A 24,754-nucleotide genomic window follows, 5' to 3' on the forward strand; every position below is an offset into this window, starting at 1 on the left:
TATCTTAAGAAAAGACAAAGAAAAACAAGTGCATGAAAAAAAAACAATAAAGAAACGTCTCGTTCAGGAAAACTTGTTTCATTATGGATTTGTTTGTGATTTTTTTTGTAATCCATTGACTAAATCCATTCACTAATTAGGATTCCCACTGAAGCTCTAAACCCTCTTTTGTTAATTGCAAATTCATTCTATCAAAATCCTTCTATGTTTTTTAGCGGAAACAAAAACACACACGGGGAGCTGCGGGGGAGAGCGGGGAGGAACGGAGGGGAGATCTCTCTCTCCCTCTCTCCCCCACGCTCCCCGCCGCAACTCACCTGTCACGTGCGTCGGCCCCCGAATCTTTAGAGACGAGCGGGGAGATACTCGGCTAAGGCATTACTCGCTCATCTCTAGTCATAACCAGTACATAGCCCAATAAACCACCAAAAGCCATAAACCAGCAGATTGTCACAATGGAGGAGGTCTGGGATGGTCATCTATGCCACAGTACACAAATCATGAGCCCCCAGTTGCACCACGACAACCCAAAGTACTGCACAGATCATTTAGCACTAGTTTCCTAGGACCGCCCTAGCAGAAGCAACACCATCCACAATTCAGATTACTTATTAGAGGGTTGACCATGCCTCCAATGTTGGCAGCACCTACTGTAGACCATTCACACAGGAAGATGTGCTCCCAACAATGATGATTTTTTGGGGGAAGCACAAATGTTGCCACTAGCATATGAGTTAGTGTTTGCTTGTTCGTCAGTTGATCAGGTACAGCATCACATGGCCTGAAGGTCACAGAAACTAGTGTTGACATGAACATTCTTGCCAGATCAACTGGCCATGTAAAAGACCCTTAAAGCTGGCTGTAGACATGAAATAAATATCAGCCGATAACTTTCCGATGACATCTGATGTTGGGAGGTCCCCGTACATGTAAGATTGTTGGCCAACTGTTCCCGCCAAAATCAGCAGTTTTGCCCAAGTTTTGCCTAATGATTATGGGCATCGGTTTCAGGACAAAATTGTGTTCTGGGACTGGAGGAAGCAGTTATATTATCTGACGTTGGTCTTCGGTACTGAATCCCCTCTGATCTGCCGATTGTGAGTCTTATTTTTAGCTGGCCAACAAACTCTTCAGACTACTTAATCCCCACAGTGGACTGGTAGTGTTAGACTACTAATGCACTATACCTGCTTTCTGATTGACCAACATTGCTCACCTGATCAGTGCTGGCTAATCAGAGAGCATTATGCAGCGTGCATTAGCTTGGTAGAACATTTCTCTAGCTATGTTAGATGCCTGAAAACAGGAGCTCAAACTAGCAGATAAGAGGAACATCAGTAGAGAAGAATGACCATAGGTAATATACCCCCCCCTCCAGTCCTGAGACAAATTTGTGCCCTGGAACTTAAGGGTCACTTTAAGCTAGTCAAGCTCATAGGATGGCTATCTTCCCCATTCTCCCAGTAGAGAAATCAGGATAAACCCATTATAACACAAAAATAAGACACTGCCATACTTCTCTAAAAAGGACTTATCTCCCGTGGGAACAAAGGATCAAACATGTTGATTCCTTCTTTCCTCCAAGTCCTGCCAATGGAGAAAGTAGGGAGGCCCTTAGGTTCTGTTCACAGCTACACTGCAGATTCCTTTGCACTATTTACAGAGCTAGTTTTCCTGTCCAAATGGTGGAAACCATACTAGAAAAAGTTGGACCGGATTATGTGCCCAATTGTATTGGGGTCTATCAGGTGCCAGTGGTATCTGATGATCCAGGAAGAGTGTTGTGGCTTCCGTTGTTCGACAGAAGAAACAACACAAGTGTAAGCACAAATGTAAGCGATCCCAACAAAATCAGTGGGTTAGGCCAAGTTTTGTCTAAGGGCTCATTCACACGGGTGTATTTTCACCCTGTATTACGCACATGTAATACACGGTAAATAGAGTCAATGAGAGTAAATAAATTTTTATTGATCCATTCACACTTGGGCATAGTAATTGCGTATGTCATGCACGTAAGAAAAATTGCAGCATACTCTATTTTATCGCGTATTGCGCATATAAGAGCCCTATTGTTCTCTATGGGTGCATGTGATACGCAATGCCAACGCAAGCGCTAGAGTAGCAATTGCGCTTTTCATGCATGCTGCTAGGAAACATGCTGATGAATTTAAAAAAATCAGGAAGAGCATCATTCCAGGCCTTTTGCCCTGCTTGCCTTTTTTCGGCGTGCAACATATGTTGTACATACGCAGGTATACATGTGCAAATAAAAAAACGCATATGCGATCATACGCAGGAAAAACTGAACAATATGCATTTCAAAGGCGATGTTTACGCAGAGTTTTACGCATACGGCCATGAGAATGAGCCCTAATGCATATGGGCACCTTAAGTGAGGCACTGTTAGGATTTTGCTCCAGGTAAATGATAGGTTTCACATGGCTGTAGACGTAACGACGCTCATGGGTACGGACCATAGTTGTGCCTAAATGAGGGAAATGTCTTCCCCTTCACTGGCCATTTAAACTCTGCTCCATAGCGCAGGAATTTGAATGATATAGCGGGGAGACAGGTCCGGCCTATCTATTAACTACATGCGGTAAAGATAGGCAAAGCCCTATCTTTTCTAAGCTGTACAATTGACGGGCAAGAATCCCAATTGTGAAAACGAAACCAATGAAATTCATTGAAATCAGTGGTTTCGTTTAGTCCCGTTATCCGGCTGTGATTATCACGGCCCCATAAGGGGAGAAATACACATTCGTCTGAAACTGCCCATACTTGTTGTTTTTGGTTTGTGTGTGAAAAAAGGAAGACCAACAGCTAGAAGCCTTACTCTACTTATATGTTATCTAGGTAGATCTAGACCCCAAGATCTTCCAGAATAGAGGTGGCAACAACATGAATATTATGAATAAATTATACTTTATTCTAGAATGTTCTTAAAATCTACATTTTTACTTTCTTTCCAGGGATTTACAAGGAGGACGATCTTTGTTCCTATAACTCTGAATCTCAGGCTCACACATGTCAACAGATTGACCACACAGTCGTCGTCCTCGAAGTCATCGCAGATATCACTCAGTCCATCACGCCAGTTTTATCCGTCACTAATAACTTTATCCAAATGTTTGTCAGTGGACAGAACACTCAAGAAAAAACTTTTTACTCCATCTTACCAGCTAAAAGAATGTCGAAAGTGTGTTTCAGTGGTCCAACTCCCAAGGCAATTCGACTCCGTCTCAATGGCTGTCAGAACTCGACCAAACTTATTTTGGCGCTGTTTTATGATGTTCCAAATAGTTTCTATATCGTTTGGCGAGGCAGGAAATACTCAACAATTATCTATGACTCTGAGCCCAAATTTCAAAGTAATGACCAAATTTCAAGTTTTTTCAGCTTTCGAGAAAATTTGTTGTACATCGTTCTCCAAGGAAACGAACCAGTGGAGATATGGACCAATCTATCCATCCATTTATTTTTTTATGTGGCTTTGGGAGCAATCAAGGACTTGTATGACCAACTGCCATCGAAACTGGCAACGTTTTTAAGCATTGCTCCATCACAGGTGACAGTAGTGCAGAATTTACAAGGCAGGGCTGTGACATTAGAGGCCATGATGGACAACCACTCTAAGCGTAAGAGGCACTGTCCTCCTGTACTTGAGGAAAGGCGAAGAGTTAAACGTCACTCTGAGCCACCTCTTACTGTTGACCATGAGAGACATAGGCAAGAAAGCTTGATAGAAGTTCTTGTTGTGGAAATACATGACTTTGCTTCACCTGAAGAACTCTCTACAACTGCTTCTTTGACCTACGGTAACTTGCAGAACATTGCAACAGATATTATCGGTGCTCTACAGACTGGCGAGCTTGAGAAAGTCATCGATATGCATATCGAATCACTGATGGTGATTGAGCCAACTCCTTGGAACAACAGCAGGTACTTCCAGATTTATAGAAGATATATTGATGTGTCACGACTCGCCGACTAAGTTGGATTGGGACCGGGGTGACGTCATAGCGTGCGCTCCAGTCCATGAGATCTACATGCTCAGGGTTATTTTGGCTGTGTTTTTGGTTATGATACGGTGGTATATAATCCCAGTACGGCTGTGTTATTTAGTCACAATATAGGAGCATTATCCAGTCACACTATGGTGCTGTTATCCAGTCAGGGTATGGTAGTGCCATCCAGTTCCAGTGTGTTCATATTATTTAGTCAAGATGTGATACGGGTGGACATGGAGGTTCTAGTACCCTATTGTACCACCTGTAGCTTGGATACAAGATGTGATACGGACGGGCATGGATGCTCTAGTACCCTGTTGTACCACCTCTAGCTTGGATACAAAATGTGATATAGGCAGAAATGGAGGCTCTAGTACCCTGTTGTACTGCCTCTAGCTTGGATACAAGATGTGATAAGGCAGGCATGGAGGCTCTAGTACCCTGTTGTACCACCTCTAGCTTGGATACAAGATGTCATATGGGCGGACATGGAGGCTCTAGTACCCTATTGTACCACCTGTAGCTTGGATACAAGATGTGATACAGGCAGGCATGGAGGCTCTAGTACCCTGTTGTACCACCTCTAGCTTGGATACAAGATGTGATACAGGCAGGCATGGAGGCTCTAGTACCCTGTTTTACCACCTCTAGCTTGGATGCAAGATCTGATATGGACGGACATGGAGGCTCTAGTACTCTGTTGTACCGCCTGTAGCTTGGATACAAGATGTGATACATGTGGGCAGAGAGGCTCTAGTACCCTGTTGTACCACCTCTAGCTTGGATACAAGATGTGATACGGGCTGGCATGGAGGCTCTAGTACCCTGTTGTACCACCTCTAGCTTGTATACAAGATGTGATACGGGCTAACAAGGAGGCTCTAGTACCCTGTTGTACCGCCTCTAGCTTGGATACAAGATGTGATACGGGCTGACATGGAGGCTCTAGTACCCTATTGTACCATGTCTAAATTGGATGGAAGATGTGACACGGGCGGGTATACAGGTCTGTATGGTATAATGCGGCAAATCGGTCCACATTTGCTGGAACTGAACCTCTAGATCGTGCAAACTCATAGGATGTTGTGAGGACATTCCTGTGACCCCCTTGTGTGTGCGGCCGAACATTATCCTGCTGCCTCTTGGAAGCCGCCATGAGAGGAACACATGTGGCTGCAGGATGTCCTGAACATATCGCTAAGCAGTCATTGTCCCTCGTACCACTACTAGGGGTGACCAGCTGTTCTATACGATGGCCCCCCAGACCATCACACCAGTAGGGGGCAGTATGCCGCTCTTCAGTAAATGCAGGATTGAGGTGTTCATACCCAGGTCTCCAGATATGAACATGACTGTCTGCCTGTATTCTGCTTATACAGAAAGCAACAAAATACAACATACCCATACGAGAACAGCTTAGTGAATAAATACTGTAGCAGAGCCAAGCTTATAACATAAATAAAGCACCAGATCAAGCTCAGTACATAAATACATGAACCAAACCCACAACATAAAAGCAGCACCAGAATCAATCTTAATACATAAACAGTAGAAGAACTAAGCCTAGTGCATAATAGAGTACAAGAACCAACATCACTTCAGATATTGCACCAGAACCAACCTTAGTACATAGATACAGCTCCAGAACCAAGCTGATAACATAAATACAGCTCCAGAACCAAGCTCAGTACATAAGTACAACTCCAAAACCTTCCTCGGTATAAATACTTAACCAGAACCAAGCTGGTAACATAAATACAGTAGCAGAATAAACTAAATGTGTTGCAGAGTTTCAGGGGCGTTGAAGGGCTGACAGCAGCACCTCGGAACATCAGAGGGGAAGGGAGAGACAGGAGAAGGATGGTTCATGTAGCTCCAGAAGAAGCTGCCACACAGAGACTGGGCAGACATAAAGGGAAAACAGTCCCGCATCTACATCCACCTGGTGCCCCCTACAAGCTGGTGGCCAGCACCCTGTAGCTCAGGTTGGCCATGGTTGAGGCAGCGAATCTGGTGGAAATGGGCCCTCGTCAACCGTAGTCTGGCCATGATGAGCGCAGTAACTACACCGACAGGCATGAGAACAATTAAGCCATATCGCTCTTTTTGTTGCACTGGGTTCGGGTTATGAGTTTTGCAAGATCTTTCATGCACTGGCAAATAAGTAACACGACCTCCCGGACGCCGCAGCGCAGAACACTTTCCTTCAGTGGAAAATTTCCCATTTCGATTTTCTGCACCTCGTGTTTATTTTTTCTACACATGAACATATCCGCACGCCCTGGCGATGGTCCATCAGTGGCTTTCAACTCTTTGCTCACGTTAATCTCCGCTTGACATAAAAGAAAACAAACAAAGGATGGATAATGGCTGATAACATGCAGTGTCAAATCTGTTACCATGATTCAGCTCGGCTGGCAGCAGCCGCCAAACAGAGACTGGAAGTGTTAATAGTTCACTGGTTCTCTGCCAGCCAGCATGAAGTACATTCTTCTCAATGCTCCCAGACTGGAAACCAGAGGAAAACTATCCGGAACTTATAGTAATATCTGATACTCAGGGTTTATGTAAAGAACAGGTCAAAGGTTTTACAGAGGAGATACCGCAATTAGAGGGCAGTTTCCATAACGAGTAGCAAATATGATAAAGTTACATGTATTTTGCAGAATTAACTATGATCTATACATTGATTGCTATTCAATATATTATTATCATCATGGAGGGGTTTAAAGGCAGGGTAACATGTTTTCTTTACTGGCAGAGGAGCTATCTTCTATGTTCATTATCACACCTTGATGGTAAGGCTAGGTCGACAGATTTTTTTCATTAATCATGACAGAATTGAATAAACAAATCATGCTGCATACTACAGATAACTATATAACAATTATAATACTGCCCCCATGTACAAGAATATAACTACTATAATACTGCTTCTATGTACAAGAATATAACCACTATAATACTGCTCCTATGTACAAGAATATAACTACTATAATACTGCCCCTATGTACAAGAATATAACTACTATAATACTGCCCGCTATGTACAAGAATATAACTACTGTAATACTGCCTCTTATGTACAAGAATATAACTACTATAATACTGCCCCCTATGTACAAGAATATAACTACTATAATACTGCCTCCTATGTACAACAATATAACTACTATAATACTGCCCCCTATGTACAGGAATATAACTACTATAATACTGCCTCCTATGTACAAGAATATAACTACTATATTACTGCTCTTATGTACAAGAATATAACTACTATAATACTGCCCCCTATGTACAAGAATATAACTACTATAATACTGCCCCCTATGTACAAGAATATAACTACTATAATACTACTCCTATGTACAAGAATATAACTACTCTAATACTGCCCTCTATGTACAAGAATATAACTACTATAATACTGCTTCTATGTACAAGAATATAACTACTATAATACTGCCCCCTATGTACAATAATATAACTACTATAATACTGCTGCTATGTACAAGAATATAACTACTATAATACTACCTCCTATGTACAAGAATATAACTACTATAATACTGCCCCCTATGTACAAGAATATAACTACTATAATACTGCCCCCTATGTACAAGAATATAACTACTATAATACTGCCTCCTATGTACAAGAATATAACAACTATATGACTGTTCCCTATGTACAAGAATATAACTACTATAATACTGCTCCTATGTACAAGAATATAAGTACTATAATACTGCCTCCTATGTACAAGAATATAACTACTATAATACTGCCTCCCATGTACAAGAATATAATTACTATAATACTGCTCCTATGTACAAGGATATAACTACTATAATACTGCTCCTATGTACAAGAATATAACTACTATAATACTGCTCCTATGTACAAGAATATAAGTACTATAATACTGCCTCCTATGTACAAGAATATAACTACTATAATACTGCCTCCCATGTACAAGAATATAATTACTATAATACTGCTCCTATGTACAAGGATATAACTACTATAATACTGCCTCCTATGTACAAGAATATAACTACTATAATACTGCCTCCTATGTACAAGAATATAACTACTATAATACTGCCTCCCATGTACAAGAATATAATTACTATAATACTGCTCCTATGTACAAGGATATAACTACTATAATACTGCTTCTATGTACAAGAATATAACTACTATAATACTGCCCCCTATGTACAATAATATAACTACTATAATACTGCTGCTATGTACAAGAATATAACTACTATAATACTACCTCCTATGTACAAGAATATAACTACTATAATACTGCCCCCTATGTACAAGAATATAACTACTATAATACTGCCCCCTATGTACAAGAATATAACTACTATAATACTGCCTCCTATGTACAAGAATATAACTACTATAATACTGCTCCTATGTACAAGAATATAAGTACTATAATACTGCCTCCTATGTACAAGAATATAACTACTATAATACTGCCTCCCATGTACAAGAATATAATTACTATAATACTGCTCCTATGTACAAGGATATAACTACTATAATACTGCCTCCTATGTACAAGAATATAACTACTATAATACTGCCTCCTATGTACAAGAATATAATTACTATAATACTGCTCCTATGTACAAGGATATAACTACTATAATACTGCCTCCTATGTACAAGAATATAACTACTATAATACTGCCTCCTATGTACAAGAATATAATTACTATAATACTGCTCCTATGTACAAGAATATAACTACTATAATACTGCCCCCTATGTACAAGAATATAACTACTATAATACTGCCACCTATGTACAAGAATATAACTACTATAATACTACTCCTATGTACAAGAATATAACTACTATAATGCTGCCTCCTATGTACAAGAATATAACTACTATAATACTGCCCCCTATGTACAATAATATAACTACTATAATACTGCTCCTATGTACAAGAATATAACTACTATAATACTGCCCCCTATGTACAATAATATAACTACTATAATACTGCTGCTATGTACAAGAATATAACTACTATAATACTGCCCCCTATGTACAAGAATATAACTACTATAATACTGCCTCCTATGTACAAGAATATAACTACTATAATACTGCTCCTATGTACAAGAATATAACTACTATAATACTGCCTCCTATGTACAAGAATATAACTACTATAATACTGCCTCCTATGTACAAGAATATAACTACTATAATACTGCTCCTATGTACAAGGATATAACTACTATAATACTGCTCCTATGCATATGAATATAACTACTATAATACTGCCCCCTATGTACAAGAATATAACTACTATAATACTGCCACCTATGTACAAGAATATAACTACTATAAAACTACTCCTATGTACAAGAATATAACTACTATAATACTGCCTCCTATGTACAAGAATATAACTACTATAATACTGCCCCCTATGTACAATAATATAACTACTATAATACTGCTCCCTATGTACAAGAATATAACTACTATAATACTGCCTCCTATGTACAAGCATATAACTACTATAATACTGCCTCCTATGTACAAGAATATAACTACTATAATACTGCCCCCTATGTACAATAATATAACTACTATAATACTGCCTCCTATGTACAAGAATATAATTACTATAATACTGCCCCCTATGTACAAGAATATAACTACTATAATACTGCCCCCTATGTACAAGAATATAACTACTATAATACTGCCTCCTATGTACAAGAATATAACTACTATAATACTGCCCCCTATGTACAATAATATAACTACTATAATACTGCTCCCTATGTACAAGAATATAACTACTATAATACTGCCTCCTATGTACAAGCATATAACTACTATAATACTGCCTCCTATGTACAAGAATATAACTACTATAATACTGCCCCCTATGTACAATAATATAACTACTATAATACTGCCTCCTATGTACAAGAATATAATTACTATAATACTGCCCCCTATGTACAAGAATATAACTACTATAATACTGCCCCCTATGTACAAGAATATAACTACTATAATACTGCTCCTATGTACATGTGTATGAGGGTTCTCCTCTGGCTGAGTGCGGTCTTCACTCTGTATATCCTAGTGACAGTCCCCCGTCACAATGGAGCTATATACCGGTGTACTTCGTCCTCGGCACCGGGGTGCGGGGTGTAACGTGCTGCTATTGCATCGTTTGACATCGGTTGGCTCCCTTCCCTCGGGTAGAGTCACATTAGTGTCTGTAAATTGGATGACAATGGGCGATGATAAATTCAGGTGGCCGTCAATAAGGTGTTTATCCTCTTGCTTTAATATTACAGCAGGGATGTAATGATGTTTAGCCTTCACTTCAGGTTACTGACGACCCCAGTGGGGCCACGCAGAGGACCTTTACAACGCTTTAACAGGATGTCAGGTCGGCGGAGTCGCCACGGCAACCAGCGAAGGAATCTAATCTCGTCTTCTAGGAACCCAATAAGGCTTACATTGTGTAAGTGGGGACATCATCGCTCAGTAACTCAAATCAATTAGCGCTAATTCCCAGCTCACCGTGATATATTGGGATCACTTCCATTGCCAGTAAAGGGGGGGGCGCGCCATAATTCACCCACAACGAGGCTGCCCAGGCCGCGGCGGCATTAATTGGGTGTCCATATTAAATGGGAGGACGGCGAGGCAGCACGAGAGGAGACTGAATGAGTGACTCTCTTGGCTGCTATTGACCTATCGGGAGGAGACGCTGCCCTTTACTGTAACTTTTATCTATTGCGGTTTTCCCTTTCGCGTGTCAAGTTGATGTACGATTAAAAATTCATTTGGCGACCTTTCACCCCAGCCGCGGATTAAACAATTTCGCAGGGATGGCATCATTAACGGGGGCTCCGCGTTTAATGATGATTTCTCTAAAAGGCCACAGAGATTCCATTTTAAGCTAACAGATTTATTACACTATTATAACATATCGTAAAAGATTAAAAAAATGGCGCAGACAGCCAACGTGCGGTTTGGTAAAATAGGAATGGGGGAGGAGGGTTAACTCTTAACTCTAGATTTTAGTTTAGGTTATTTCGTAGGAGATCGATAGTAATGGAGGATGAAAGGCGAAGATGCGGCAGCGCCGAAGTTGGTATTTAACCGTTTGTGGTTATGAAGTAGTATGAATACGATACTGTTGCTGACACGGGCGAGAGCGGGTCGCACCCGACATTCTGGGGCGTGACTCGCATCACACAGCCTGCGGACGCTCTATCCGTGTTATGTGCGGTGTACGGGCGGCCGCACATCTGCATGTTCTGTTCTTTGGCGAGATTCGTATGAAAATAGAACGTTCTGCGATTTCGCCATCTGCAAATAACGGGTCGTATTTTCGTCCTTCAAGTGTTTGTCGCAATACTCTCGAGCCCGCGCAATTTTTTTTGCACAGTGCACAAGTTTATTTTGCAAGTATGTCTACGCAAATGCTGAGTATATCTGCGCTGGCGCCACTTATTCACACGGGTGGCGTTGATTTAAATGTCTAATTAGCCTAATAAGGTGCTGGCGATCGCGGGTATACACAGCGTTTAGCACATAGTTGTGCCGCTACCATAGACCTGTATGGTGCAAATACCCCCAGGACAGGGCAGGACCTATTTTTTTTTGTGCCTGCGAAAGCAGCGAGAGCAAAAATAAGAAGTGCGAAAGAATCCACGGACATCGATGGGTTTGGTTCTTCGCGGTTTGAAGGCGGAATTTTCCCACGCAAAATCGCGGTAAAACACACTTGTCTAAGCCTGTACAAGACGTAAAACGATTTTTTCGCCTGTGCGAATGCGCCAGATTCACATGAGCGTCGGTGTATTTACACATGCATTTGCGCTACGTTTTTGTGAAATGCACCTTGCGTAGTTGTATGCACAGCGGCATATTTTACTGTACGTTTTGCATGCTGAAGTTATGCACAATTGTGCGCGCAAAAAATACTAATGTTCCGCGCCCTTTCACTGTAGAATGTGCGGTAAAATAGAGCATGCTGGCTAGACTCTTGTGCCACCTAAATGCGCACGCCGAAGATGCAAATGTGAACGAACTTATTGAAACCAAACGGTCCTATTTTCTGTGTATTGCGCGCAAATATGTCATTGGGCATCCGGCCTAGGGGCTTATTCACACGAACGTATTTGCTCAGCTTTTTGCGCGCACAATACGCAGAAACTAGAACCCATTGATTTCAATGCGTTTTGAGTGTGCATCTATTATTTTCCTGCTCATTCGCGCACGGAAAGAGAGCGCTTGGAACTCGTTACACTAATTGGCCATTTCAATGGTTTGTTTCCACTATTGGGATTCTGGGGCGTTAATACTACTTGTGGAAAAGATAGCGCAGGGTCGATCTTCACGTTTTTTTCCAAACCCGCGCGCTAATACTATAAATGTATGAATAATCTTTATTTGTACGGCGCCAACTTACTCCGCAGCGCCGAGCGTATTAGCGCATGTGCCCGTGTCTCTTTGCCCTCAGGTAGAAAGAACTGCTACGAGTTACAAACACAATTGTGGCACAGTAGATATGACAAACTCTTCGCTGCTACAGCGTAGGACCCTTTCACACTGGCAGCCGTCCACCAAGTCAGGCTTCATTCACACGAGCGCATAAGCGGTGACGTTTTTATGGCCGGCCGATTCACGCGACCATCTGAACCATTAGTTTCCAATGCATTTGTTCACATGGGCGAATATACGGCACGTAAAAACGTTGAACCGTGAAAAATGTAACATAAGCGACTGAAATACGTGCCAACGCATATACATTGGGCAAGAAGATAGTTGTGGTTCTATTTTTTGCCCGATATACGCCGGTGGCTCCCATAGACTCCTATGGGAGGTGGATAAAGAAAGGGAGGGGGAGGCAGTTCAGCGGCGTCTGATGCTGCGACAAGCTTACAGGTGCCTCTCTGTAGGCATTGGAAGGCATCCCGAGGGTTCTGGCAGAGCGAGGGATTTCCGGGGGGCAATCTATGTTTTCAGTAAAACCATAGCTCCCGGTCATGTAAATGGGCGAGGAAACGCTGGCCGCGATCGCGGAAAACGCCCATTTATGCCAATAAATGGCGTGGATGTAAAAATGCCTACACTTATGTGAAAGAGACCTCAGTTGGAGGCTCGTGGAGTAGTACTACAGTATGGGCCTACCGATCGCTTCGGTACGTAAAACCCTCTTCCACAGGATGATTCTGGGCCGTTTTTAACAACCGCCGATTGACTATATAGTGTGATAATTGTCATTTGTTCTGCCAGTCAGAAGTCGCAGAGAACCTCCGTTGTGGGGACGAGCGATTGTTAAAAGGGTTTTCAAGGCAGCGCCTGCTGTCAGTGCGGGAATGCACCGCGGTCGGAGCGTACGCTAGTGCTCCGATCTCTATGTAGTGGCCGCGCTCTTAATTGATAGTGCAGCTCTCATTGAAGTCAGTGGGAGCTGCAGTGGCGATTACAGGTGGCAGCCGCTGAACGGGTCGGAGCAGCGGTCTCAATGTATCCCGGCTATGACAGCGGGCGCTCCCTTTAATGCCCATGTTCATCCACATACAGAGGGCTTCCAACGCACCACAGCCCCCACATAGAGATGAGCGAGCATACTCGTCCAAGCTTGGTGCTCGTTCGAGTATTAGGGTGCTCGAGATGCTCGTTACTCGAGACGAGCACCACACGGTACTCGTCTCGATTAAACGAGCACTGACCATTGAATTCAATGGAGCCGGCAATACAGCCGGCTCCATTGAAAGCAATGGGCTGCCGGCGATCACGGGATGAATTGTCGGGAAGGGGTTAAATATATAAGCCCTTCCCTGCAATTCATCCAGAAATGTGTAAAAAAAAATATATATATATACTCACCTGGTCCCGGCAGACGGAGTTCAGCGCGGCCAGCGGCAGTCCTCCTGAACTGCTCTGAACAGCTGTGAGTAGTATTCAGCAGCCGGGGATTTAAAATCCCCGCCTGCTGAATGAGCTGCCTCTCATTGGTCACAGCCTGACCAATCAGAGGCAGATTCCACTCACACACCCATTCATGAATTTATGAATGGGTGTGTGACTGCTGCCTCTGATTGGCTCAGCGGGACCAATCAGATGAGAGGCAGCAGTCACTCACCCATTCATAAATTCATGAATGGGTGTGTGAGTGGAATCTGCCTCTGATTGGTCAGGCTGTGACCCATTAGAGGCAGCTCATTTTAAATCCCGGCTGCTGAATACTACTCACAGCTGTTCAGAGCAGTTCAGGAGGACTGCCGCTGGCCGCGCTGAACTCCGTCTGCCGGGACCAGGTGAGTATATATATATTTTTTATTTTTACACATTTCTGGATGAATTGCAGGGAAGGGCTTATATATTTAACCCCTTCCCGACAATTCATCCCGTGCTCGCCGGCAGCCCATTGCTTTCAATGGAGCCAGCTGTATTGCCGGCTCCATTGAATTCAATGGGCTAACATCGTTCTGCCGGGACAAGGTGAGTATATTTTTTTTTTAATTTTTACACATTTCTGGATGAATTGCAGGGAAGGGCTTATATATTTAAGCCCTTCCCGACAATTCATCCCGCGCACGCCGGCAGCCCATTGCTTTCAGTGGAACCTGCTGTATTGCTGGCTCCATTGAATTCAATGGGCTAACATCGTTCTTCTCTGCCACAGCTGTTACAGCTGTGGCAGAGGAGAACGATCTTTATGCTGACAGTGGGGGGGGGGGGGGGGGTCTCACTCTTGCCACTATTGTGGCTTAATAGTGGGACCTGGGAACTTGAGATGCAGCCCAACATGTAGCCCCTCGCCTGCCCTATCTGTTTCTGTGTCGTTCCCATCACTTTCTTGAATTTCCCAGGTTTTAACAAATGAAAACCTTAGCGAGCATCGGCGATATACAAAAATGCTCGAGTCGCCCATTGACTTCAATGGGGTTCGTTACTCGAAACGAACTCTCGAGCATCACTGAAAGTTCGACTTGAGTAACGAGCACCCGAGCATTTTGGTGCTCGCTCATCTCTACCCCCACAGCACAGTATTTTTATGCCCTTATGAAAGATCCAATCAGCCGTTAATCGGGGGCTTTCAGACTTAAACCAGATGGATAATATCTGGACAAAAGTATCGGAAATGTTGGATTTTAATTTTAAACCAAGTCCTGTATTTGGGCGCACCTTCGCCCAAAGTGATGTGAGGTGGTTTTGATATAAAAACACCTCGCATCCGCGGGATACTGCATGTTGGCGAGCGCCATATCGCACTCGCCTCGGTGAGGTTAGCCTCATGCTCAGATTTCGGCCTCATTCACACAAGTTTTTTTAGCCGCGATAAGATGTCGCAGCCATGTGAAGCATTGAGTTCCAATGCATTTATTCACATGAGCGATTTTCGGGCACGTTAAAAAAAAACGCATTGGCAAAACATGAAATCTACGACCGCTCTGGTTCGACGATTTGTCAAGCTGCGTCATAGGATAGGTCTTGAATGGTGACCTTTGACGAAAAACGCTGGAAGCTCAGGGACGTGGCCCGAGCTTGCTAGGTAAGAAAAATAAGACATCCCCTGAAAATAAGACTTAGTGCCTATTTTGGGGCAAAAATTAATACAAGACAGGGTCTTATTTTCGGGGAAACGCGGTAGCAATGCTTTCTCCCCATAAGCTGGAAAAAAAGGCAGGGGGAGGGAGTTTACCTGCGTCCGGCATTCGGGAAAGAAAACCGCTGCCTCTATTTAAAGGGGTTGTCCCGCTGCCCAAACTGAATTTTTTTCCCATTAATGCCCTGTAGAGTAGAAGCATCACACACAACAGCTATACACATAAAAACATATTTTGCTCACCTTTTTATTCCTTTTCTTCCCCTTATAAAGCTGGCCTGAAGACTTTTTCAAAGATGGTGCCGCTGGGTAGTTCCCATGATGCACTGCTGTCTCTCTCTCCTCATTAAAGCTATTGGAAGGCATTCTGAGGATTTCAGCCGAACGATGGAATTCCGCGCTGCAGTGTATTTTTCACACGATACCCCTGTGGGAATGAGCCAGAAAACACTAATGAAGCTCGGGACTCGATCGCGGCTGTTCTTCATTGATGCGATTTTCAGCCTAAATGCATGAATGAGGCCTTCTGCTGCACGTTGAAAGTCCTCTGACATGGGCCGATAGGGCATGAATGTCCCTCCTATGCAAAAGGACCAACGATCAGCCAGCAAACAAGCAAACGCCCAGCTCGTCATTGGGTTTACGTGAATATAAAAATGCTGGCTGATCAGCTTACCCTTTCCTGTGTCCATGGGGATGGACGATCCTACTGCCTAGTTTCCCAGAAAATATAAGCCCTACCCCGAAAATAAGCCCTAGCTGTATTACATTTAAAAAAGCAGTACATTACCTAGCAGGCTCAGCCAGTCCCTCCCGGAGCTCTGGCATGCTTCCTGCAGTCCTCGACCACCCACAAAACATTGCTTCCTGGTTTTGGGATTCATAAATTCTACAACCAGGAAGCAATGGTTCTCATTGGTTCTCGAGCGCTGCTCAGCCAATCAATGCAGCACTCGGTGAACCAATGCGATGGCTATGATTGGTTCATCCAGCGCTGCATTGATTGGCTGAGCAGCTCTCGAGAACTAATCAGAGCCATCACTTCCTGGAGGCGGGATTTATGAATTGGCAAACCAATGCTGCGGCTCAGGGACGTGGCCCGAGCTTGCTAGGTAAGAATAATAAGACATCCCCTGAAAATAAGACTTAGTGCCTATTTTGGGGCAAAAATTAATACAAGACAGGGTCTTATTTTCGGGGAAACGCGGTAGCAATGCTTTCTCCCCATAAGCTGATTCTTGGCCCGTGTAAAAGAGTACTAAACGAGCGCTGCTCAACATGCGTATTGACCATTGTGTGTTGCATCAGGCTGACATTTGGTCCTGTGTGAAAGCACCCATAGGCCAAGATACAGGATCGCCTGCAGAAATACTGCTTTTGGAATCACTATGGAAATTCTTGAGATCCACAAAGGAAAATCCCCGCACGGATCAGCAGTTCATACCTTCCCCTTGATTCTGCCCCAACATTTGCAGCTTTTGACTTTGTTATGGGCCCTTCTCCGTGTCCACCGGCACTTACTAGACCTATACTACATCACCATACACAGTCCCTATAGAACAGTCAGTGGATCGTATCCTACATCTCATCATCATCATCAAATGTTGGATCTTGGAAATTACCAATTTCCAGATTTTTTCCCCCTGTGAGATGCCGAGCCGGTACGGAGCCATGCCTTTCACAATGTCGACTGTTCAATCATCCTGATTATGCATCCGGTAGCACTTTGTCTGATGGAAATCCTTTAACTTTCCCCACTATTTATGACTTTTTAAAAGGCCAGCAGCAATTGATGGATACAATTGCACACGGTGCCTGTAATGCGTCTCAAGGAAAAAACTTACTGTAGTGAATCATTACCAGTCCTTTACAGTTATCCGCTGTTTTATGAGCTCATTGTCTGGCCTCATTTACAATTTACTCTAATTCATTACATCATAAATGACATCAATTTCCAACCGTGGCTTCAGTCTGCGGAGGATGGCATGAAGCATTCTGGGTAATGGGCCTTTATTTTCTGATTCGGGTGGTAATCTAATATCAATTTGCAAAAAAAGAAAAAAAGTTTCTAGAACATGGATGTGATGTGACTTTTTTTTTTTTGCTCAGTAGTGAGAGAGAATATTACTAGAGATTATTGGTGTTGAGCGAACCAAAACAGTACAATCCTGTTTGGGGTTGAAATTTGCTAAAAGTTCAGTTGGGGCTTACCTGATCCTCTGAAGGTTCTGGCTGAACGCGCTAAAAATGTCTTCTTTCATTTTACATCTTTCTTCTTTTAACTTCTTTTCCTTTTCAATTTGGACCAAACCGATCTTTTGCCCAAATTCTATAAACCAACTTTTGAGAAGTTCCCTCATCACTTCTAGAGAGTTACAGCCACAAGAGCATTGTGGGAATTCTGATTATGGTGGTTATTGTTCTTAGACTCATAGAGTTGGAAGGGACCTCCAGGGTCATCGGGTCCAGCCCCCTGCTCAGTGCAGGATCACTAAATCATCCCAGACAGATATCTGTCCAGGCTCTGTTTGAACACTTTCATAGAAGGAGAACTCACCACCTCCCGTGGTAACCTGTGCCACTCATTCATCCCCTCACTGTCTAATATCTAATCTTTGTCTCCTCCCTTTCAGTTTCATCCCATTGCTTCTAGTTTTTCCTTGTACAGATGAGAATAGGGCTGATCCCTCTGCACTGTGACAGCCCTTCAGATATTTGTAGACCGCTATTAAGTCTCCTCTCAGCCTTCTTTTTTGCAAGCTAAACATTCCCAGATCCTTTAACCGTTCCTCATAGGACATGATCTGCAGACCGCTCACCATATTGGTAACTCTTATCTGAACTTGCTCCAGTTTGTCTGTCTTTTTTAAAGTGGGGGTGTGCTCTGTGGAGAGGGGGTCACATGCCCTCTTAATACTTTTGCTGGCAGATAAGCAGGGGTATGCACTGTGCAAGGAGGACCACCCTGCTTGCCACGGGAGGTGGTGAGTTCTCCTTCAATGAAAGTCTTCAGCAGCTGGACAGACATCTGTCTGGGATGATTTAGTGAATCCTGCACTGAGCAGGGGGTCGGACCCGATGACCCTGGAGGTCCCTTCTAACTCTACTATTCTATGCTTTGCTGTCTGGTTTGACCTTAAACGAATTAAGCTGGGTCACCCCCCACCCAACCATTACTACCCTTAAGTGTGTACCCTGACAAATAAGCAGGGGTGTGTACTTGTATAAATTGACACCTACTTACACAGACTGGCCAACTTATTAGAGCCCCCAGTCCTTTCACTACTGGAACTTCCTTTACGGAAATGATCTCCATGACCCCGGAGTGCAGCATAAAATCAAGTGACAAGATTTCTGTGGATCAATTTCAGCGCAAATCCACAGAAAATTAGATGGGAAGATCCTGCGATCTGAACGACTTACAACGAACGAGGTTGGTCATCGGTGCTAGATTAGCCGAGGCTGATATTTCACTGCCAACCTTGTGGGGTTTTCTCCTGCAGTGGTGTAGAGAGTATACAGAGAATGGTGTAAAAGAGGAAAAAGGGGATGCTGAGGACAGAAACAACTCATCAATGAAAGGGGTCAGAGGAGGATGTCAAGATTTGCACAGTTAAGGAAACTGCAGCCAAACTCAACATTGGTGCTCCAACTAATCTGTCGGAGTGCATAACTCATCGTTCCTTACCACGGATGGGCTATAACAGCAAACGACCAACTCCAGCGCCATTGTATCTAAGAGAAACAGAAAGGCGAGACTCCAGGGGACAAAAGAGAGCAACAACTATATCAGCGCAACAGAAAAACATCTCCTGCTCAGATGGATCCAGATTTCTCATGGGAGGTCAGAATTTGGCGTATGCAGCTGGCCAGAGCATGTCAGCACCTCCATTTGGTTTGCAGCAACTACAAGTATCTTCCTGTCCGCAGGGGCCAATATTCTTGCAGAAACATTTCAACACCTGGTGGGATGATTGAATTTCTGCGCACTGAAAGCCAAAGGGGTCCAACGCACTACTAGGTGAGTGTCGCTAATAAAGTGGCCATCCAATGATCAAGTTGGCACACACGACATATATTGAGAAGAGCATAGGAAATGCCGTCTTGATAAATCAGGGCCAACCTAAGGCCAAAGGCGCACGGCTGTATCTCTGTGCCTAGTGCTGTCTGTGTATATTGCGCAGACCGCGGTGATGATGTGAATGACTAATCACTTTATCATTTCGCCTACAATTTCCGCTCCTCGGAGCTTCGGGTCACTGCCCACATTGGCATATTAACCTGGATAGCTGTGTGCGGGGGGATATGTGGCAGGGAAGACGCTCATCCCCTCAATGAAGCTTTTAAGGAGGAACATTAGGAGTACTTAAATAGAGCATGTAATGTCTGCGCCAGGCAGAGAAAACAACGGGGTGTAGTATAGCTGTAGTCTAATAACCGCTCTCCCTGGGTGATCTGTAGGTACGGCTGCAGCTGAATGGCATCTTCCTGGCACCACCCGGGTAGTGATGTCATTAAGGCGCTGTGCAGGAAGCACGGATAAGTCGGTCATATCGTAGACTCGTCATGCGGAAAGTCAACCAAGACATGTATATCTGTATATAGCTCAGCGCCTCAAGAACTCTTCCCTTTTGACAATACACGACTACAACTCTCAGCATGCCCTGCTCGCATCATTCCTAAGGCACATGGATGAATTCGATCACTGTGTGTAAGATTACCAACAGCACTACATGTACCATACTAGAGATAGCAAAGCTTTATGTCAAAGGGGTTTACCAGAATAGACTTTCTTGTAGAAGGTCCGAAGGAAGTGGGGGCCACAGGCACGAACTCCCATGGCCAGCCGGGACTGGCAGTCCAAATCCCCTTTTTACCTTGAGTGAACAGAGATGTCTCCTTGACGGGCAAGGTAGACAAACCTGGGCTTCCAGACTTGCCCCCAGATGATGATATGGGCACAAAAGCATGGTCCCCCCCATCCTTCCCTATATATATATATATTGTTTCAATGGTTGGACTATTCTGCTTTCACAATGCCATTAATAATTTTTTTTTGCAGACACAGCAGTTCTGCAGGAAGCCGCAGTGCCGTCTACATGAGGCCACACGAGATCCACATCGCAGTGCAGCCGGTGGGAGGCATGGCTGGAGCATCACTTCCTGTACAACCCAAAGTTGTCTTCTTGGATATAAAGGTGCCGTTCTCATTGTTTGCTTCACCTGAGTTCAATTTGCTCTGGTAAAGGCAAAGCAGCTCGTTGGCCCCCTGACACACAGGGCACATGCCATGGTAGCCCCCCATTGCCATGCCCTTACTAGAAGCAAGGTTGAGTTTTCACAATTCTTGACAATTCTTGGGATTGTGGGGGTCCCAGAAGTCTGACTGTCCTGATCCACACTTTTTTAGCTCATCCAGCTACCATATTCTTGGCATTCCCCTAAGTTTCGCCTCCTTACCCATTCTTCTGTCTTGACCAATTGACTTGGGTAGTCTGAGACAGACTGCTTTTTAGGGATGTCCTGCCTGACAACCTCACTGAAAAGACTGGTTGTTAGGCTGTGCATCCCTAGCAACCAGATTGTCAGACCCACAGAACTGTGCAAAAGTTTTAGGCAGGTGTGGGGAGAATGCTTTAAAAAAAATAGAGGTGTTAGTAGTTTATTTTGGTGAATTAACAAAATGCAAAGTGAATGAGCAAAAGAGAAATGTAAATCACATCAATATTCGGTGTGACCCTCGTTTGTCGAAATAATAGCATCAATTCTTCCTGGTACACTTGCACACAGTTTTTGAAGGAATTCGGCAGGGAGATTATCCCAGACATCTTGGAGAACTAATCACAGATCTTCTGTGGATGTCGGCTCGCTCCAATCCTTCTGTCTCTTCATGTAATCCCAGACAGACTGGATGATGATGAGATCAGGGCTCTGTGGAGGCTATATCATCGCTTCCTGGACTCCTTGTTCTTCTTTAAGGCCTTAGTCAGACGGGCGTTTTTTGCCGCGATTTGCGCATGCGCATGCGTCCGGCGATTTTATAAAACCATTGCTTTGCAATGGTATCGGACACATGAGCGCTCTTTATGCGCTCGTCCGATAAATTATAGAACAGAAATTGCAGATCGCACCTATCTGCGATCTGCGATTCCTGTTCTCTTCTCTATATGCGCTCAATGGGGCCGGAGGCAGCAGCGCCGACCCCATTGAGAACATATAGAAGACAAATCATTCTTCTCTGCCACAGCTGTAACAGCTCTGGCAGAGAAGAACGATGTTTGCCCATTGAATTCAATGGAGCCGGCAATACAGCAGGTTCCACTGAAAGCAATGGGCTGCCGGCGATCGCAGGATGAATTGTCGGGAAGGGGTTAAATATATAAGCCCTTCCCTGCAATTCATCCAGAAATGTGTTAAAATAAAAAATATATATACTCACCTGCTCCCGGCAGCCGGAGTTCCGTGCGGCCGGCCTGCAGTGGGTGTGAAGGGGGTGTGAGTCAGACCTGCCCCCTGATTGGCTCAGCGAGCCAATCAGGGGGCAGGTCTGACTCACACCCCCTTCACACCCACTGCAGGCCGTACGCGCGGAACTCCGGCTGCCGGGAGCAGGTAAGTATATATATGTCTTTTATTTTAACACTTTTCTGGATGAATTGCAGGGAAGGGCTTATATATTTAAGCCCTTCCTGACAATTCATCCCACACTCGCCCGCAGCACATTGCTTTCAATGGAGCGGGCTGTATTGCCGGCTCCATTGAATGCAATGCGCTGGACAGCTCCGGCCCGTTTCTAATGAAACGCGGCTAGGAGCAGATTTTCGGGCGATTTTCGGGCAACGGTCACGCGATTTGCGGATGCGCATCCGTCATGCGATCCGCAAATCGCGCGAAAAAACGCCCGTCTGACTAAGGCCTTACACTGAAGCTAGTTCTTAATGACATCGGCTGGATGTTGGGGTTGTTGTCCGGCTTTAGAATATATTTGGAGCCAATCACTTTCCATTTTTGAAATAAAATCTTACTTTGCAGCATTTTCCACACCTGCCTATAACTTTTGCACAGTGCTATATCTTACATATGCCATTCAAATCTTTAGAATTTCTTGTAACAATACGTTTCGGTCAGGAATCTATTTTCGGTCATAGGATATTGTATTCATAGTGTCTTGAAGGTGTGGAAAGTGTCCCTTCATGCGGTGCACTCATCGTATTCGGTTTAATTCATCAGGGAAATCGCGTTGTGAATTTAGGACATTTCTCCAATCCCTGGAAAGTATCTGCCTACCTCAAGGGCTCTTCAGGCGGACCACTGAAAGGTATTGTATGTGGACTATATGGCCCTGTGCATTTGTTGGTATTCTACATGCATATAGGTATTTGTTGAAGCAGGGGCGTAACTAAAGGCTCAGGGGCCCAGGTGCAAAAGTTCAACTTGGGTCCCTTCCCTTCCCCCACCTGTACCGGTACCCATACCTAAACTGTGCTGCCTACAGCTAAAAAACAAATTTACATACATGATGTGCCCATTGGTGTAAGCTTATGAAACATGACTCATATACTGGACTGCATGAAAATTTGTTTGTAACCCCTTAGGCTCGGGTCACATGGGCAAGCGTGATATCGTTTTTCTTCCGTCCAAAACCGGGCAGCTGGACGGAAAGCAGATGGAACTCCTTATAGTCAATGGAGTCTGTCTGACGCTGTTCAGTTCCGTCCAGAGACAGAGCTGTTCGGCCAGGGGGATTCCTCTTTCCCACTCCCCGAATAGAGCAGAAAAGCAGAATCCCAATACAGATGTGAAATCACCCTAAGGGCTCATGTTCACGGCCGAATGAGTAAAATGCAACGTTTTCGTCTCCCTGCAACGTTTTCGCTTCACACATTTCCAGCCATACTTGTTGCCAGCAGAGACCGGGTACGGCACTGTGCATGCCCGTGAATCACACACTCACGTGAATCACACACTCACAGACATTCGCAGTGTGATTTTTTTTTTTTAATTCCTTGCTTTATTCAGAGGGGTGATGTATATGGAAACGCTGCCCGTATGCCATCTATTGCGTATGGACAGCGTATTATATGCAGCCTATACAGATGTATAGGTCTCACAGTGCATACGTACACAGCAAAATAGAGCAAGCGGCACTTTATTTCTCTCGTGTATCGGTATTCAGTGTCCACACAGTGGTATGCATGGATCAATAAAAGTCCGTTGACTTTCATTTACTCCATTCACTGCGTATCACGTGGCCGTCCAACGCTCGCGTAATACGTGGTGAAAATACGGTTGTGGAGATGAGCCCTTACCTGGGTATCTCCTGTATACAATTCTATATGTACAGCTGATATACATAATACATCTCCTGTATATAATGATATACCAGATTATACCAGCATGATCGATATCACTACATAAGGGGATGTATAACTTATACCAGCTGTACATACAAAATAACATGCGGTACATACCTCATTGCGCCGCATGGTCCGCTAACTCTGCTTTGCTCCTCGGCTGCCCGATACTGCCAGTACACCGCCAGCTGGACCAATCACGTGGCCGGCAGTGCACCAATAAATTGCAGTTGTGACCAATCATAACTGCAGTCTCTCAGTGGTAAGAGGACTGCGCACCAAGAGAGTCTGCAGCCTGTAATTAGCTATCGGCTCCTCGGGTAACAGCCCTCCCCTCCCTGAGTGCCAGCCCGCGGCAGTGAAACAGCACATGGAGAGGGCCAATGGGCTCCCATTTGCTAAGGGCCGGGTCATAATTGCGGCCCCTGTGACCCCTAGTTGTATTGAAGGGTCCTCAGTGGTCCACTGCTTCCTAAACTACCCTTCGTTACACACTTTCATTGGATAATAAAAGAAAACATTTGCGTAGAGACGGCTCAAGTGGAATTAGAGTTCCTTAGATCCTTTAGAGGAGATGATTCTGAGGAGTTGTCTTCTGATGGACTGTTGGGAGGTGATGCAAGGAGTGGGGTAGATACAATGGACTGCTGCAAGCAGTAGCTGTGGGAATTACATAGATTTCCTATTGGTTTTCTGTTGGGAGGCAATCTAGTTCTTAGCCCAAAATTATAGGCTAGAATTATAACAGCAAGAGTA

At 44.1% G+C, this 24,754-nt stretch overlaps 1 protein-coding gene across 1 annotated transcript in view; it reads left to right on the forward strand.

The window, feature by feature from the left end:
* The window catches only part of PKHD1 (PKHD1 ciliary IPT domain containing fibrocystin/polyductin), a 483,679-nt gene that overhangs the window by 438,016 nt on the left and 20,909 nt on the right, over positions 1 to 24,754 (forward strand). The window contains exons 59-61 of the mRNA XM_066594190.1: positions 2,973 to 3,942; positions 20,713 to 20,842; positions 22,875 to 22,962. Coding sequence (XP_066450287.1) covers positions 2,973 to 3,942; positions 20,713 to 20,842; positions 22,875 to 22,962 — 1,188 coding nt within the window. The remainder of the gene's footprint in view (positions 1 to 2,972; positions 3,943 to 20,712; positions 20,843 to 22,874; positions 22,963 to 24,754) is intronic.

The sequence above is a fragment of the Eleutherodactylus coqui genome, chromosome 1 (genome assembly GCF_035609145.1).
Source record: "Eleutherodactylus coqui strain aEleCoq1 chromosome 1, aEleCoq1.hap1, whole genome shotgun sequence".
Lineage (NCBI taxonomy): Eukaryota > Metazoa > Chordata > Amphibia > Anura > Eleutherodactylidae > Eleutherodactylus > Eleutherodactylus coqui.